The 19,233-nt window shown below is 41.5% G+C and overlaps 1 protein-coding gene across 1 annotated transcript in view; it reads right to left on the bottom strand.

Moving 5' to 3' along the window:
• The window catches only part of LOC149436923 (uncharacterized), a 43,307-nt gene that overhangs the window by 6,132 nt on the left and 17,942 nt on the right, over positions 1 to 19,233 (bottom strand). Inside the window, exons 4-10 of the mRNA XM_089661240.1 lie at positions 16,764 to 16,820; positions 13,530 to 13,568; positions 9,766 to 9,816; positions 8,876 to 8,992; positions 8,003 to 8,044; positions 4,969 to 5,046; positions 1,355 to 1,408 (exon numbers count right to left, since the gene is read on the bottom strand). Coding sequence (XP_089517366.1) covers positions 1,355 to 1,408; positions 4,969 to 5,046; positions 8,003 to 8,044; positions 8,876 to 8,992; positions 9,766 to 9,816; positions 13,530 to 13,568; positions 16,764 to 16,820 — 438 coding nt within the window. The remainder of the gene's footprint in view (positions 1 to 1,354; positions 1,409 to 4,968; positions 5,047 to 8,002; positions 8,045 to 8,875; positions 8,993 to 9,765; positions 9,817 to 13,529; positions 13,569 to 16,763; positions 16,821 to 19,233) is intronic.

Genomic DNA, 19,233 nt, shown 5'->3' with positions numbered 1-19,233 from the left:
ACTCTGCACTCTGTGTGTAGCATACTACTGAACTCTGCACTCTGTATGCAGCACACCACTGAACTCTGCACTATGTACATTGCGCACCGCTGAGCCCTGCACTCTGTGTGTAACCCCCGAACTCTGCACTCTATAAGTAATACAATCCTAGTATTTAATGCCCCTTTAAGACCCTCCCACTATTTTATGTGGTTTGGGGGGTGAGGGTGTGTGTGTGTGTGGGGGGGGGGGGGGTTGTGGTTGAGTTCCTGCACCTACTGGGAGATTTACTAAAACTGGAGCACTCAGAATCTAGTGCAGCTGTGATTGGTAGCCAATCAGCTTCTGACTTCAACTTGTTCAATTAAGCTTTGACAATAAAACTTGGTTTTTATGCACAGCTGCACAAGAGTTTCCACCATGCAATTTTAATAAATGACCCCCATAGTATGAATTGGTATAAATTATTCACTTGACCACCTCATTTTGGATGGCAACCACATAGGATGTGGATGCACCTTGGCCACATATGCCCGTGGTCATGGTCACTGTACTTTTAGTTATTTTGCAGCTGTTTAAATTATGAATGGTATAGATGCAGGATGACAAATGACGTCCACCCAAGATGGGAGAGCTCCTGCTCAACTGTCATTTGACAGTAGGCAGGAAACAGTTCATTTGGTGAAGACTAGACAATAATGTATGAGGGGCATTCAAGTCAAACCGAGATTTTTGAGTTTATGTAATAAAAGAACAAATGCAGTGAAAACTGCATTTATTTTTTTACATACTCTGCTACATTTATACACTTATCCCAGCATTTAGCTAATGCCTGGAAAACTTCAGCATAGAAAGATTTGTCAGTACGCCTAAACTATCCAAGGACAGGCTGCTTCACTTCGTCATCAGTGCTGAAATGCTGACCTCGGAGGAATTCTTTTAGGGGTCCAAACATATGGAAATCGCTCGGAGCGAGGTCCGGACTATAACACCCTGGTCGCACTGGGTGCAACTTGGCATGCTATTTGCATGCCATGCGACTTGCAAATCGTATACCAAGTCACACCCTATTGTCTGCAATTACAGCGGTCAAATCGGTGCAGTTCCGAATCGGTCAGAGCCGTACCCATTTGTAAAGTAGTACATGCACTACTTTTCATGCGATTTGCATAGACATCTGTTTCAAGTGTCTTGCAAATCGCACCTGAAACCGGTGGGTCCCCCGACTTTGAAATCGTGCATCTTCACTGTTAGTCGCACGATTTCAAAGTTGGGCTTGATGTGACCGGGGTGTAAGGGGGATGTGGCAACAGCTCCCAGCCGAGTTGCTGTAAAAGCAGTTATACAAATGGCCTACTGTTTTCTTAGGACTTACCGACAGATCTTTTAATGGTCAGAATTTCTGTTTCCAGGTTGTCTATTTTCTTTCCTGAACAAAAAATTATAATCAGATTATCACATTACCACGAAAAAAGTGTGGGTGGCAATTTCTGTTGTGACAGCTGGCAGAATTTTATATTTATAAGAACTTTAGTAATTGTCTTATTGATTGAGAAATATATAGACAGGTGTAATTCATTTTGTTTCTAATCCAAATTCGGACGAAATTTTTGTGAACCGGAGATTCGAATGTATTAGGAAAACGTTTCAGAAATGAATCATTCTAACAAACTGAATATGATGAAAGAAAATTATTTACTTTATACTATTTAGTGAATGAAACCGAAAAGAAACAAATGTTTCCATTGTGTACATCTCTAGAAATATACACTATATTGCCAAAAGTATTGGGACACCCCTTCAAATCATTGGATTCAGATGTTCCAATCACCTCCATGGCCACAGGTGTATAAAATAAAGCACCTAGGCATGCAGACTGCTTCTACAAACATTTGTGAAAGAATGGGTCGCTCTCAAGAGCTCAGTGAATTCAAGTGTGGTACCGTGATAGGTTGCTACCTGTGTAATAAATCCATCCATGAAATGTCCTTGCTACTAAATATTCCACGGTCAACTGTTAGTTGTAATATAACAAAATGGAAGCAACTGGGAACAACAACTCAGCCACAAAGTGGTAGGCTACGTAAAATGAAAGAGCGGGATCAGCACATTCGCCAACTGTACCCATATTAAATTGTTATCATTTTGTTGTGACAGATAGAGCTTTATTTTGGTGGTATTTAATCACCTCTGGGTTTTTTATTTTTTTTTTAAACAAACAAAATGTCATGCATCCTGAACACAATGTCAATAGCCCAGAAGAGGCTCTACCTTCCTGCAATAGAATGTGGTTGTTAGGAATTATGACCTTGGCTATTCCGATGGTCAAATGGGCGCAATGGAATTCACGTCTCCTTCAGGTGGGGCTCTTAGAACAATGGATATTGGAGGATCTTGGGCAGAAGATACAAATCACTTCCAAGATGAGAATGAGCCTGGAATGGTGGTTGAGACGGCAGAATCTCCTACTATACCATTCATTACTTGAGATACAGTGGCAGGTGGTCCAATCGGATGCCAGCGGTGCGGGCTGGGGGGCCTTGTGCCGAATTCACTGGGCCCAGGGCCAGTGGTCACTCTGGGCTGTCAATATGGTTTTTGACATTCTAAAATTGAGGGCAGCATTCCAAGCACTCCTGGCTTTCAAAGGGCTTATTCAGGATGCACTCGTTCTGGTGAAGTTGGACAATACAATGGCAGTAGCTTACATACACAGACGGGGGGCACATGCAGCATACCCCTCCTGAGGGAGGTTACTCCAATTATGGAATGGGCCCATGCCAACTTACAACTGCTAACAGCAATGTATGTGCCCGGTCACTTGAATACCCAGGCGAATTATCTATCCAGAATGAGTTTGGATAACGAGTGGGTTCTTTCACCTCAAACTTTTCGGAGTCTAGTGGCATGGGCCTTTCTGCCAGAGATAGACCTGTTTGCCTCCTTGGAGAATACCAAACTACCTAATTTTTTTCTCCAGGATCAGTCACCCACAAGCTATGGGGGTGGATGCGTTGATGATGGCATGGAATTTCAAGACTGCGCGCGCTTTCCTTCCAATTCTAGTGATTCTCAGCTGCTGCACAGAATACATCAGGAGAGGGTGACGGCTCTGTCAGTAATACCAGGTTGGCCAAAGAGACCCTGGTACCTGTTACTCCATTCATTGAACATCAAAGAACCATACTCTATGCCAGTGACAACGGATCTGCTCATGCAGAGACCCATTCAGAACCCTGTTCCAGAGAAACGCAGGCTGATGACCTGGTTCTTGAAAGGCAAAGGATGATCAATCTAGGATGCTTGACTAAGGTCACAGATACCTTGATGAGAGCCAGAAATAACAGCACCAACACAGCCTAGTAAGATATGGAACAAGTTTGTGGAATTTGCAAACAGGCATGGCTTTGCGCCAGATACCCTGAGACTCTGCCACTTATTGGAATAAGCAGGACTGGATATGGGTCTGTCTGTGAGTACTCTGAAGGCTCATGTTTCTGTCCTCTCGGCTCTTACAGGTACCCTATGGGCATCAGACTCTTTAGTGGTTCAGATCTTTAAGGCAGCTATCTGCCAAAGACCACCCAAGCTTCTGATTTTCCTGAAATGGGACTTGCCACTGGTGTTGAACTTCCTCTCATCAGACACCTTCAGTCATCCTGTTTCACTATGGTATCTTAGTCTGAAAACAGCGTTTTTCGTGGCAATAACATCAGCCAGAAGAGTCTAAGAACTAGCAGCCTTAGGGTTTAAAGAACTCTTTCTTTCGTTCTTTTCAGATAGGGTTGTGCTTAGACCAATGCTAGAATTTGTACCCAATGTTGCCTCCAGGTTTCACATAACGTAAGATATTACACTCCCGATACTCCTTTCGGATTCGGTCCCATTGGATGTTTGGCACTCATTGAGAGACTATGTGGATGCTACTTCTAGCTAGTAGCTCATGAAGTCAGATCATCTTTCACTATGCCTAATGGTGCACAGAAAGGCTCGAGAGCTTCTAGTAGAGTAATCGCTACATGGCTGGTCAAGACAGAACAAGAGGGTTGCCTGTGCCTGAGGGGGTCACAACGCATTCCACTAGAGGGGTTTCAACCCAGTGGGCCGAGTGTCCCCGGAAACAAATCTGCAAAGTGGCTACATGGTCTTCTGTTCATACTTTCATGACTCATTATTGTATAGAACCTGCGGCTTTGACTACTGCTAATTTTGCCAGGGGTGTCTTGGCCTCTGCTTCCAGTCAAAATTAAATTGGTTTTGTATTACCCTCCCATGTGTGGCTAGTTATATCCCAGCTGTGCTGACATGGAGCCATCAGGAAAATGAAAAATTGGATTCAAATACTTACCGTAATTTTCCTTTCCTGATGAGCTCCATGGCAGCACAAATCCCACCCAGTTTAGCAGTATGAGTTATGGAACGCCTAGGCTAAGGTTGGTAAAAAGTGTATTGAGTTACATCCTGATCACCCAGCTGTGCTGCCATGGAGCTCGTCAGGAAAGGAAAATTAGGGTAAGTATTTGATTTCAATTTTCCGTTTTTCATTCAATCATCAAATTTGAGTGATAGAACATGTTGGAAATTTTTTGAAAAATGAACAAATTTCTAATCAATGATGGGGGAATCGTGCCAGAAATATAATCGATGAAGAAATGAGCATGAGCTGTGACTTGGAAAGAAAAGAAAATTCTTGGCCATGAAAATTCTTTTCTTTAGCAACATGAAATTGAAGTCTTGGTTGGTCGAATTTCAATATCAATGGTGGCACCATCCAACAAAATTTCTGATTTTCTAAAGAAAATTTGTTCGGAATTCGACCCATGTATGGCCTGAATAAGACCTATCTTTTCTTAAAGTGTACACTGTTAGAAAAAAAAAACCACACATCAATCAATCACTATGATTGACTTCAGGCATGTTGTACATGTTGTGTATGTACCAGATCAGATGCTGAACAAAGAGTGTGAAAGTTATTATTCAATTACTTACCAAAGGTTTGATTTACTCGTCTCAGGTTTTCAGCCCCTATATCTCTTTCAATCCTGGCTGTCTCCTCGATTTCAGACACTATGAAGTCACAAGTTCACAAACCTTAAAAACTGTAGCAAGTCATATTAATTCATAAGACATGACAAACAGGAATACATGCATTAGTGAGCCCTGATACAGTGACAATGTCATATTAAAGAGGTTTATGCTATGCTTTGTTCCTCTGCATTCCATGCTATCCCTTACTTTATGATTGCAGGGCACGTACACTCGACCATTTTTTTTTTCACAATCAGAAATACTCAAACACCTGGGAGGTAGAGGAGAGAGATATCATGATGGATTATAGATTTATCCAAGTGATAGCATGCCAGAACAGATAAGATCTGTGACAGCAGCTTCCCTGCACTGCTCTTCTCGAGACCATAACTGTATTATACATTACTGCCCCCTATACTGTGCCCTCCTGACCACTGTACAGTGCCCTCCAGACCCCCTACCCATGCTGTGCTCTCCTGCCCCCATACTCTGCCCTCCCCTCCCCCCATACTGTACTGTGCTCTCCTGCCCCTGTACTGTGCCCTACTGACCTCTCTCCAATCTCCTGCTGACACCCTGTTCTCTGCCCTGCTAAGCCCCAGTCCTCTGCCCTGATGACCCTTGTCCACTTCCCTACTGACCTCCTGTCCTCTGTCCTGTTGGCCCCTGTCCTCTGCCTAATGACCTCTGTACTCTGCCCTACTGATCTATGTATACTGCCCTACATCTTATTGACCTCTGTACACTGCCCTACATGCTACTGACCTCTACACCCTTCCCAACATCCCACTGACCTCTATACACTTCCCCACATCCTACTGACCTCTGTACACTGCTCTACATCCAGCTGACCTCTGTACACTGCTTTGCATACTACTGACCTCTGTACACTGCTCTGCATACTACAGACCTCTGTACACTGCGGGACATACTATTGACCTCTGTACACTGCTCTGCATACTACTGACCTCTGTACACGGCTCTACATACTACTGACCTCTGTACACGGCTCTACATACTACTGACCTCTGTAAACGGCTCTACATACTACTGACCTCTGTACACTGCTCTATATACTACTGATCTCTGTACACTGCTCTATATACTACTGACCTCTGTACACGGCTCTGCATACTACTGATCTCTGTACACTGCTCTATATACTACTGACCTCTGTACACTGCTCTATATACTACTGATCTCTGTACACTGCTCTATATACTACTGATCTCTGTACACTGCTCTATATACTACTGATCTCTGTACACTGCCCTACATACTACTGACCTCTGTACACTCCTCTGCATACTACTGACCTCTGTACACTGCTCTGCATACTACTGACCTCTGTACACTGCTCTGCATACTACAGACCTCTGTACACTGCTTTGCATACTACAGACCTCTGTACACTGCGGGACATACTATTGACCTCTGTACACTGCTCTGCATAGTACTGACCTCTGTACACGGCTCTACATACTACTGACCTCTGTACACGGCTCTACATACTACTGACCTCTGTAAATGACTCTACATACTACTGACCTCTGTACACTGCTCTATATACTACTGATCTCTGTACACTGCTCTATATACTACTGATCTCTGTACACTGCTCTGCATACTACTGACCTCTCTACACTGCTCTGCATACTTCTGACCTCTGTACACTGCTCTGCATACTACTGACCTCTGTACACTGCTCTGCATACTACTGACCTTTGCACACTGCTCTGCATACTACTGACCTCTGTACACTGCTCTACATACTACTGACCTCTGTACACTGCTTTGCATACTACAGACCTCTGTACACTGCGCTACATACTATTGACCTCTGTACACTGCTCTGCATACTACTGACCTCTGTACACTGTGCTACATACTATTGACCTCTGTACACTGCTCTGCATACTACTGACCTCTGTACACTGCGCTTCATACTACTGACCTCTGTACACTGCTCTGCATACTACTGACTTCTGTACACTGCTCTGCATACTACTGACCCCTGTACACTGCGCTTCATACTACTGACCTCTGCACACTGCTCTGCATACTACTGACCTCTGTACACTGCTCTGCATACTACTGACCTCTGTACACTGCTCTGCATACTACAGACCTCTGTACACTGCTCTGCATACTACTGACCTCTGTACACTGCCCTACCTACTACAGACCTCTGTACACTGCTCTGCATACTACTGACTTCTGTACACTGCTCTGCATACTACTGACCTCTGTACACTGCTCTGCATACTACTGACCCCTGCACACTGCTCTGCATACTACTGACCTCTGTACACTGCTCTGCATACTACTGACCTCTGTACACTGCTCTGCATACTACTGAACTCTGTACACTGCTCTGCATACTACTGACCTCTGTACACTGCTCTGCATACTACTGACCTCTGTACACTGCTCTGCATACTACTGACCTCTGTACACTGCAGGAGCTGCCGTACTCAATAGAATGGTCAGTGTTAAATGATGCTTCCACAGTATTTGATGCAAAATGTGTTTGCAGTGTAATTGGTGTTTGTCCCTCTACTGATGTAGCTAAACAAATACTGTACATCACTGGGTTTACTAATGAACAATAAATTAAATTATTGCCATGTTTCTATTTAAAATACAATGGCTTGCTGGACACACAGCAAAAAAAGGTGTCCCTGAAAATGTTTCTGAAATGTTTGCAAATATGCAGTTTGTCCATGTATAACTGGAAGAAGTATTAATTGCTGTAAAGTGCTGAAAACAGATCTAAGAGTAGGTATTCCTTATTTCATCTGTCAGCCAGGGATGCCATGAGTGGGCCTCTGGCTGGGAGAAATGTGTGTAAGATGGGGGATCCAAAGATTGGTATGTGGTGTTGCCATCCAAGAAGAAGCGGGGCCAAACCTGGGATAGTTTGGTGCCATCTGCTGTCCAACCTGGGCCCCTGGCAAGGTCTGTAGTTTTTATATGACACTGTAGTACTTCTTACCATTCAGTTTTATTTCTGATAGTTGATTGGAGATACTGGGATCTAAAATTAAATCATAATATATAGAAAGCAATTAGTTCTCATGATGTTCCTGTATCCATTTTCAGATAAACCTGATGTTAATATCAAAATCACCATTGCACAAATTCAAGTCCATGGCAGTTTATAACTCTTCACTATATATATTTTGGTAGGAAGATTTTCTATTTTCAAGGATCTGTCTTATGGTCACACATGTGTACACATGAATTATTTCATCTGGGGTGCATAAGTCAGCTAAGTCGCTGCTTTTAATTTGGTTTAGGAAGTGTATATATTATCATCCTTTGATATGTGCAATTATTACTGAAAGTGGAAGTAAAGCTTAACTCTGTATATTCTGTGAAATGTTCCCTCCTCCTACCTATCCTGCGTAACCTGTATAATAAAGATCTGTATACTTACCTATTTTAAATCCATTCTGGTCCAATCACATAATCCCCTGATCCCAGGGGGTTAGCTGGGGACAAAGGCTCTCCTGCCTCTACATTGTTCAGCTACCTCTTGCACCACAAGACAGTTCAGTTCTGCAAATTACACTGGTAGATGGTTGCTCTCCCAGTGCCTTAATTACAGCTCCAACGTCAGTGTGACCGCTGTCCACCACTTCTGTAGAAGATGGATGGACCAGCTGATAAAGTGACATCTGCACTCTCCTAGAGTAGGATCTTTAGTGCTAAACTTTTGGTGTGTCAGCCCAACACTTTTGTACTAAGTTTCCCTTCTCGTTAAAATAACAGTTTATTTTGTTTGAAATCTATTTAGTCCGACCTGCAGTTGGTTTGAATACCTCGTTCAGAGCATAGTAAGGATTAGATTTAGAACAATACTCACAATAGATGAACATGATGCAGATTATAAGTATGATCACCAAGAATATGAGAATGAGGCACATCACCAACAGTAATTTCATCCATCCTAATCCATGATTGCTTTTACTGCTTGGTTCTTCTGTGAGACAAATACATGAAATATAGGGATTAGTAATACACTGACCCAAAATGCATAACAGCCCACCAGATCCTTACAGGATAAATGAGGATAGATTTTCATCAGCTCAAAATCCTCAACATCTCTTCTCTTTGTTTCCTCTTCGCAGATCTTCATGTTCCTACAGTGCACTAACCAGCCTGGAACAGAAATTCTTCGTTCTCTACAGCTATGCCATATGGACAAAAGCTTATGGACACCTGACCATCACACCTATATGAGCTTATTGGACATCCCATTTGATAACTATTTGAATTAATATAGAGTTGGCCGCCCTTGTGCAGTTATAAAAGCCTTCACTCCCCCTGGGGGGGCTCCCATTTTCCTCCTGCAGCCACTGAGTGCCCACTTCTCCTCCTCTCCCTCCTGAAGATATTCAGCGGCTGCAGGAGAAAAATGGAGAGATTGATTCCACCTCCTCCTCCCCAGGTGTACATGGGGGTACAGGCCCACTGCAGCATGCAGCCGCAATTGTGACCCCTGTAGGTATGCCCATGATGAGAATGCACTGAACTACACCAATGTGTTGAGCAACCATTACAGGAATTATAATTACACACCCATGGCCAAATGAATAAAACTGTTAAATGTACTATTGATTTTACTATTGCCCCTAAAAACACAACTTACTGTAATTTGTTTTTAATTTTAGTAGAGTGTCAAAAGATTAAAATCTTTGTTGGGTTTTTGTCACTGTCTGTGTCCCTGTAGGTAACATTTCCCTAGTGCCTTACCTGGCAAGTCCTTGAATGCTGAATTTACAGCTGGAGATGAGAAATCAAGCCCTAAAAAAAGTATAGAAAGCCATATTAATGATGTATATGTACTGAATATATACTACCCAATGCACCACCACAAAGCCATCTCATTGCATTCATCTATACACAATGGATCTCATTTAGTAGTGTGTCATCTATTTAACTCATTACACCTGCTCTGTGACCTTTTACAAAGAACATCACACTGTGACAGGAGTCCCTGGTGGGGTTAACCACAAACAGTCGCTCTAAGGAACTTCCCATAGATATGCACAGATGGTTCTAAAGACACTCCTGTCCACCTGGTCTTGGGTTGATGATAGATGTTATGACCAGGGGCGGACTGACAACTCATGGGGCCCCCTGGGCAATAGGGGATCATAGGGCCCCTATGTCCTTGCCCAAACTCAAAAAAGCCTATGAAAAAGGTACCAGGGGCATCTCATGGGGCCCCCTACTAACCCTGGGCCCTCGGTTTCCAAATAGTCAGTCCCCCCTGGTTATGACTATCCAAAATATTTTTTCATTCTTATTTCCCCAGGATAAGACTGGTTCCAAGGGTACCTACTGATAAAAACGCACATTATTATTATTATACAGGATTTATATAGCACCAACAGTTTGCTCAGCGCTTTACAATATAAAGGGAGACAATACAAAACAATACAGTTCAATACAAGAGGGTTAGGAGGGCCCTGCTCCTTGGAGCTTACAATCTAAGAGATTCCACTTGTAACAATCTTGAATGTTTATAGAAAGATATTTTACAGGAGATCTTTCAGCAGTCAGATCTTCCAACAACTATCTCTTCATATTTCACCGGGCTCCCAGCAGCCATCTTGGGGAAGCCTGTGAGATTGGACATAGAGGATTTGGGCAGCCATTTTGAACCCAGAAAGGCTATATAGCCCCTGCTGGGTCATTCTGGAGCACCTGCATTGTGGGTAGTACACAGAAAGCACAGATACATGCTGGCTAGGATAGGCTTAGTGCAAGGAAATGTTTCTGAGGAGTAAAGACAGAATAGGGATGGTCCGGAGTTCTCCTGGATACTATTTGTTATTTGGAGAAGGACTCTATTGAAATGATGTACAGAAAAGAGGACTGCAGATAAATAGGTACAACTTACAGCTAGTAAAATAAATATTGAACATGTCACAATTTATCTAGGTAAATATATTTCTAAAGGTGCTATTGACATGAAATTGTCACCACAAATCGGTAACAACCCATGCAATCCATACATACAAAGAAACCAACACAAATAAGTTAATAAATTAAGTTATGTGTAGTAAAATAGAATGACACAGGGCAAAAGTATTGAACACATGAAGAAAGGGAGGTGCAAAAAGGCATGGAAAGCCAAGACACCAGCTGAAATCTATCAGTAATTAGAAAAGAATCCTGTCCCTTGTCAATACAAATTAATACCAGCTGGTTCAGTCTCAACTGATGGCCTATAAAAGGTGTCTCATTACTAAGGTGTCACATTTCATGATGGGTAAAAGCAAAGAGCTGTCTCAAGATCTTTGCAACCCTACTGTTGCAAAACATATAGATGGCATTGGTTACAGAAGGATTTCTAAACTTCTGAATGTTCCAGTGAGCACTGTTGTGGCCATAATCCGGAAGTGGAAATAACATAATTTCACCATAAACCGGCTGCGACCAGGTGCTCCTCGCAAGATTTCTGACAGAGGAGTAAAAAGAATTATTAGAAGAGATGTCCAAGAGCCAAGGTCCACTTGTGGAGAGCTTCAGAAATACCTGGAATTAGCATATACAATTGTTTCAAAGAAAACAATAACTAATGCACTCAACCACCATGACCTGTAGGCACGCTCACCACGCAAGACTCCACTGCTGAAGAAAAAGCATGATGAAGCTCGTTTAAAATTTACTGCAGAACATTTAGATAAGCCTGTGACATACTGGGAGAATATAGTCTGGTCAGATGAGGCCAAAATTTAACTCTTTGGATGGTATAATAGACACCATGTTTGGAGCTCAATTGGCACTGCACATCATTCCAAAAACACCATACAAACAGTGACGTTTGGAGGTGGGAACATCATGGTGTGGGGCTGATTTTCAGCATTCGGTACTGACAAACTTCATGTCATTGAAGGAAGGATGAAAAGAAAAATGTACCAAGACATTCTTGATAAAAATCTGCTGCCATCTGCTAGGATGATGAAGATGAAACGAGGGAGGACATTTCAGCAAGATAATGACCCCAAACACAAAGCCAAGAAAACTCTCAATTGGTTTCAAAGAAAGAATATAAAGCTGCTAGAATGGCCCAGCCAATCACCTGGCTTGAATCCAATAGCAAATCTATGGAAAGAACAAAAAATCAGAGTTCATAGAAGAGGCCCACGGAACCTTCAATATTTGAAGACTGTTTGTGTGGTAAAATGGGCCAAAATCACAGCTGAGCAATGCATGCGACCAGTTTCTCCATCCAGGTGGTGTCCTGAAGCAGTCATTATTAACAAAGGATTTTGTACGATGTATTATATACATTTCATTTAGCATGTTCAATACTTTTTCCTGTGTCATTCCATTTTATTACACATAATGTAATTTCTGAACTTATTTGTTTTGGTATCTTTGTATGCATGGATTGTTACAGACATGTGGTGAAAATTTCATGACAATAGCACTTTTAGAAATATATTTACAGAGAAAAATGGTGACATGTTTCTATGGTTGAACTGGATGTCTTTTTTCAGCCAGATTAACTATGTAACTATGTTCAATACTTATTTTACCAGCTGTATGTAGGAGGAATTGTTTCATCTCTGTGTATTACCTGAGGCCAGTCACTTTACTAGGTACATGTAAGGGTTTCCAACCACTTTAACTCACTGCTCCCTTAAGGGAGACCGCCATATATCATCCACCTTGGCAGTTGTGAATCATGGCTCCTGGACCTTCCCTGGTTCCAATGCAGAAGATGAATGTCCAAAACACAATTATTCCACCCTGCTCAGTTGCTTGATTGGCTTTATTAACAGCTCAAGTGGCATAAATACTAAGACATATTGAAAATCATGATATCTATGATGCTATGCTCATAGCATTTAACATGCGAAACATGTCAAGGTTTTCATATTGATTACTGTCTGTGGTCTGTCATGTGACTCGACAAGTTACAGCGCTCTTAAGAAATTTAATCCTGAACAGCTGGTGGGACCACCTTAAAGAGAACCTATCGTATTGGCCTGCATGGGTCAAGTACAAGTTTGATGTGTGATTTACCCCGTCAGAAGCCATGGAAATCTTGAGTTGGAAATAGCCTCTGGCCTGTACAGATATACATTTCCAGGGCTTCCCCTGCAGCCCACAACAATAGACTTCCCCAGCAACAATAGACCCCCCCAAATAACAAAATACCCCCACCCAACAACAATAGATCCCCCACCAGCAACAATACATCCCCCAGCAGCCAGCACCAATAGACCCTGCAGCAGCCATAAAAAATAGACCCCCTTTCTCAACAGTAGATCACCTCCAGCAGCATAATACGCCCAACATGCCCCCAGTGATAATAGATCCCCAGTAGCCAGCATCAACAGACCCTCCAGCACAATTCAGCACCCCTTGCCAACACATACATTCAGCGTTGGAGGTGCCGGAACTGTGTTCCAGCTGATACATAACCCTGCACATTTCTCATTCGCTATTGTGCTTTGTTAATTTCTGTTCTGCTACATAAATCTAGGGCAAGTACTTACCAATATGAGGTGGCTGAAATGATAGTTCTGCTCTTGTGCCTAATGAAGAAACATCATAAATTCAGTAATATATACACAGATTAAATCATGTCCAAACCCAAAAACAAAAACATTATTTTGCAGTTCACCGGTGTATAGATATGGTCACTGGAGGAGCACTGTTGTCACTTTCCACCACTGTTCATTTTGCCATGACTTACATGGAGGTGCCATGACTTACATGCTTTAGTCCACAGAGACAGCCTAAAACAATGCTAACAGATAACAGTGCAGAGCAGGCAGAGAGAATAGGAAGTTAAAAGCCCAATAAATGTCTGGCAGGATCAACATTTTTTTTTACTTTTGTAACATATTTAACAAAACGCTTCCAATGGTATATTAATGGACCAAAAAGGGACCAAAGAAGAGAAGATTATTGTTAGGGTTTACATACAATTTAAAGAGGAAATTACTGAGAATTAAAATGCAATGTATATTTTTCTATGTAAAATGACATATGTATATAGTAAATACATATTTTTGCTACCTACAAAACATATTTTCGGCACTTTATTCTAAGTGGTATTAAACCCAAAACAAAAATTCATTATATTGCAGCTTAGCATCTCTTAGATGTGGTGGCCTCATTAGTTTGCTTTTTTTAAAGTGGTTATAAAGCCTAATCATTTTTACCTCGATGCTTTCTTTGCACCAGGGAAAACATTTCTAGACATCTGTAACCCCCCTCACCCCCCTTTTACTAACCTGAGCCCTCATTCAAACCAGCTCTGTGCACATCTGCCGCTCTTCTCTTCCTTTATTTCGGGTCTCATAGGCTTTGCTGGGGGCACCCGGAGCCATTGGTTCCCGCTGTTGTCAATTAAAGCCAGTGATGAGGGAGCGTAGGATGGGGTCAGGTCCCACTGTCTGTGTCAATGGATGCAGACAGCAGGGCTCGGAAGTGAGCATGCACAAGTGCCCCCATAGGAAGCGGGCTTCTATGGAGGCACCGAACAGAGGAGGAGCCAGGAACACCGGCGGGAGAACCGAGAAGAGAAGGTTCGGGGTCACTGTGCAGTTCCATTGCACAGAGCAGGTAAGTATACACTTGTTTGTTATTTAAAAAAAAAAAAAATGCGGGGTCACTTCGGTGGGGTCCTGGTAGGAGGCCTCTTTGACCCTGCCTTTGCCGTTCCCACCTCCCGACCCTCTCTTCATGCCCTTTATTATTTCTACAACTAACCTCTCTTTTCTTTTTATACTTTATCTTTTTTCTTAGTTTGGGTTATACACTTAGTTATACGGAGTTATTTCATTTTGTTTCATAAGTCCCACCTGGGGATTCCCCCCTTGAAACCATGTTTTTTCATATCTCCGTAATATATGCTGTTGATCCTTTCATCTTCCCGTTGTATGGAATCACTTTCACCCACCCACATGGATCATCTCCACATCTGTGATATCTGTATGTTCATTTATTTGTACGTTATTATTATTTCTAATGTTTTGTTCTGTTAAATTTGATATGAAATTATAATAAAGACAAATTTGCCTTTAAAATAAACATATATTTACAACCACCTTAAAGTATTACTAAACCCAAGACCCTGCATTCACTATATCTGGTCTCCCTGGACCCTGCATTCACTATATCTGGTCTCCCTGGACCCTGCATTCACTATATCTGGTCTCCCCGGACCCTGCATTCAGTATATCTGGTCTCCATGGACCCTGCATTCACTATATCCGGCCTCCCCGGACCCTGCATTCACTATATCTGGTATCCCACAGTACACAGAACATGGAAATGCTATTATTTTAGTAAATAAAAACTGTTAAATACCCCTTCAGCAGTTAGAGCAGTCTTGTAACTTCAGCAGAGCACTGGTTAAAGCTTGTAGGAGGAGTTTTCATTCTGCTCTAGGAGGATGCAAGACCCCTGACCTCTGTCTGGACAGGGCTGATTGGCCCTGTGCTGATCACATGCAATCTCCCAAGAAAAAAAACCTCTCTAGCAATACACACCAAACTGGGTATGGGCAGAGTGACTCCACAAAATATGTCTTATCAGGAGATAAGAGGGGGCACTAGAAGAAGGGGAGGATCAGAGAAGACAGGATAAAACAGCATTTTCACAGAGGATTAACCCCTTAGGTTCCACAGTGAGTATAACAAGCATGCTTTACTGCATATTCAAACTGATTTTACTGTTGTGGGTTTCATAACACTTTAAGCTTTTTTTTCCCTCTATTTTTCACCTGGTGATCTATCCAGTAAGTCTTTTAGCTTCTTTTACAGACCAAGCTGTCCAGCAAAAAAAGGCAATTAGTAGGTTGAGACAAACCATATACCAGCGACAGGGGTGCTTACAAAAAACTTTTGTTGTATCTGCTTAAAAGAGTGTTAGTTGGAGTTCAGCTTCACTTTTTAGTAAAGTTCATCTAACACTACTTTTTCTACTCTGCTATCCAGAGGTGTCTCCATTGCTCCTCCATCCGGAGTGCAGACACCCAAGACAGGAAGTGAGCTACTGGCTGGATCACCTGGTAAAATAAAGGAGAACAGCCTAAAAAAGAAAACTATAGCAGGCATTGCATGTATGGATTGTTAAACTGTAATATAAAAAAGTTTTTTGAATCAGAGATCAGAGGTTAGAGACTTTATCTAATTTTTATTGTCTGTCCCCACTGGGGAATTTCCCTCATTTCTTGTTATGGTGACACCTGTGGAAAGAACAGGAAGTGAGAAGAAATCTCAATGGAGATATAATCCAAAATTTTGTTTTAGTTAAAAAAAAAAGTGTATTTACTGCTGTGTTTTCTTTAAAGAAATATCCTCTAAGAATCGGAAATGAGAAACATCACTCAAGCATGAAAAAAGCATGACAGAATGTCTAACCCTTTACCACTCCATTGAAAACAAAAAAATGATCTAGCTGCAGTTCCATTTTAGTTCATGGAAGGTCTATTGTTGGTTTTCAAATTGCCAGTTGGCAGTCCCCAATTGTTGGACAGTACGTCCCCATTAGCTTGTGTATGTTATCAATGAATGTCAATAAAACCTTCAGAACAACTTATTGTGTTTACTGGACGTGTGTGTGTGTGTGTGTGTTCAAGTGTTTCTATCTAAAAAAGAGAGAGATTTTTTTTTCTGATCATTAAATTAGGCAACTGGTATGAAAAAAAAATTACAAGGCAAACATCACGAGTATAGAATTCGATACATAATTAGATATACAATTATGTATAGTCTCACCTGAAGCCATATTAAGAGGATCCCGATTATGACCTACATTCACAGGTTTAGGCAAATCTAAAAAAAACACATTAGAGAGTTCTAGTAAAAACAGTTAAATAAAAAAGTTTGAAGTTACAGTTATCAATAGATTCAAGAGTTTATCAAGTTATCAAGCAATTCGTTTCCTTATGAATCTACATTTGAACAATATTTTCGATATTTGGAGATTCAGATGTATCTGAATTTCCGAATTACAATAGTAACAAATTTCAACTAATTCAAAATAAATTATATTGAAACCAATTATCCAAATTTGAATTAGAAATGAACAATATTGCAATAAATACAGTAAGGTATAAAAGTGAAATAAGATGCTGCTGCTGCTGCTTTATAGAATAGAATAGGATATAATAAAACAGAATAGAATAGAAAAAATAGAATAGAATAAAACAGAAAGGATAAGAATAGAAAAGAATAGAACAAAATAGAAAAAAGGAATAGAAAAGAATAGAATAGAAAAGAACATGAAAGATTAGATTAGAATAAAACAGAATAGAATAGAAAATTTAAGAATATGACAGATTAGAATATAAAAGAATATGATAGAATAAAATAGAATATAATATTTTCTATTCTATTCTTTTATATTCTATTCTATAAAGCTACCTAAGTAGGAAGCATCATCTTGTTTAATTTTTATACCTTGCTGTATTTATTGCAATATGTTTCCATTTGGAATTTGAATTCATTTTCGAATTTGATACAAGAATAACAAATATATGAAATGAATCTGAATATATGAAACTAATTCCAAAAACAAATCATTCTAATGTAACAAATATGATGAAACAAAATTATTAACTTAATGAATGAATCTGAAACTAAACTAAATGAAATGAATTTTTCTGTTGTGCACATCTCTAGTTATCAACTTTTTACATTTGGAAAAAAGTCTGATGTTCACCAAGTTCAGTCTCTCACAGCTTCTGCAAGTTTGGTCCAAACAAAATCAAAACAAAGCTCTCTGAACAACTGATGGTAATTATCTTTTGCCAAAATTATTCTACTTCCTACTCATTTTTTATTTTTTGGGGCGTTAGTTCTGCTTTAGGAGTTCAGTTTTTGCTCTGTCCTCTACAGTTATATTTCCTGAGTTATCCTTTAGAGGTCCTATTATGTCAGAATTTTTCCTCCTGACGTTGATGTAGAAAGATAAAAAACGCTTCATTCTAACAGCTTACATGGCCATTCTCAGCCAAGGTTCTGTGGAACCCTTGGATTTCTCCAGAGGGTGCTAGGGGTTCCTTGAGCTGTGGCTAATTGACCTCAAATCCTATGGTATCTGCATTGTTCTAGGGCCAACGCCTCTTGGCAGATCCAGCAGGATAACCCCAGTGATATTTTTAACTAACTATAAGGGTGGTATTCTGACCACCACTGTAAGGGGGGCACTCTTCCTACTGCCGACTAACGTAAGGGGCATTTTTCCAATGACCCTGATGGACTAATGTTTGCAGGGGTTCCCTGAGACCCGAAAATCATTTGAAGGTTTCAGAGGGGCTGGCTTAGAGAAATGATAAAAGAAGGGACTTTGTAGCACATTATATTGATGCAAAAGACCAAATATTGAGAGCACATTAACACATGTTTAGAATGTGTGTGACTCTCCTATTTTTAGAGAAGTAGGGAAGAGTAATAGAGGAAATAAGAGACATATATTGACGCAAATATATTTGAAATATACTTAAAAAATATTCTTCCCAAATATATTGACATATATTTGAAATGCTACAATTTTGGCCATATTCAATATATTTCAAAATATATTTCATTAAATATATATATATATAGTTGTCACGGAGCTGGTCCTTCCTCCCCCATCCTCTAGGCTTGCTGCCTGCCTACCCGCACTCCTCAGCAGCCCCTCACTCTTCTGTCCCGTCCATGCTGGGACTTCTAGCCCTCCGTGTCCCTGACACAGGCAGCCCTCAGCAGCCCCTCACCCCCCTGTTGCCTGCAGTCTGGCCCCCTGCTGAGGGAATCCACAAACAGGCCCCCTTTTCCCTTCCCCCTCATGCACATCTTCCCGGGCTCCATGCCAGACAGGGACAAAGGCCGCGTTCCCTGAGCGGCCCAGAGACCTGGGAGACAGGACCCGTTGCCATGGTAATCCGACAGGAAGTCTCGGATCACCACTGCAGCAGCAAGGCGCCCAGCTCTGTACTTAAGAGTGAGCAGGGAAAACCCCCCTTCTGTTCTCCTGGCTGCGTGTGTGAGAGAAGGCTGTGCTGAGCACCAGCCTCTCTCATACAACCATCCCCTGTTCCCCTTCTCCTCTTTCTGGCTGACCCGACTGTCCGTCTGCTGCTGGATCCTCTCCAGTGTAGGGTGAACCCTCTGCTGCCTGGAATCCCTTCCCTGCCTGGATTTAACCTCTTGTTCCCTGTGAGCCTGCGGGCTGGACATCTTCCCTGGCTGGACTTACCTC

Source organism: Staurois parvus, unplaced genomic scaffold (genome assembly GCF_062004578.1).
Source record: "Staurois parvus isolate SC_StPar_1 unplaced genomic scaffold, SC_StPar_1.0 ptg001328l, whole genome shotgun sequence".
Taxonomy (NCBI): domain Eukaryota; kingdom Metazoa; phylum Chordata; class Amphibia; order Anura; family Ranidae; genus Staurois; species Staurois parvus.
Note: the sequence above shows the minus strand (reverse complement) of the source record. Positions and strands in the feature narration are given on the sequence as shown.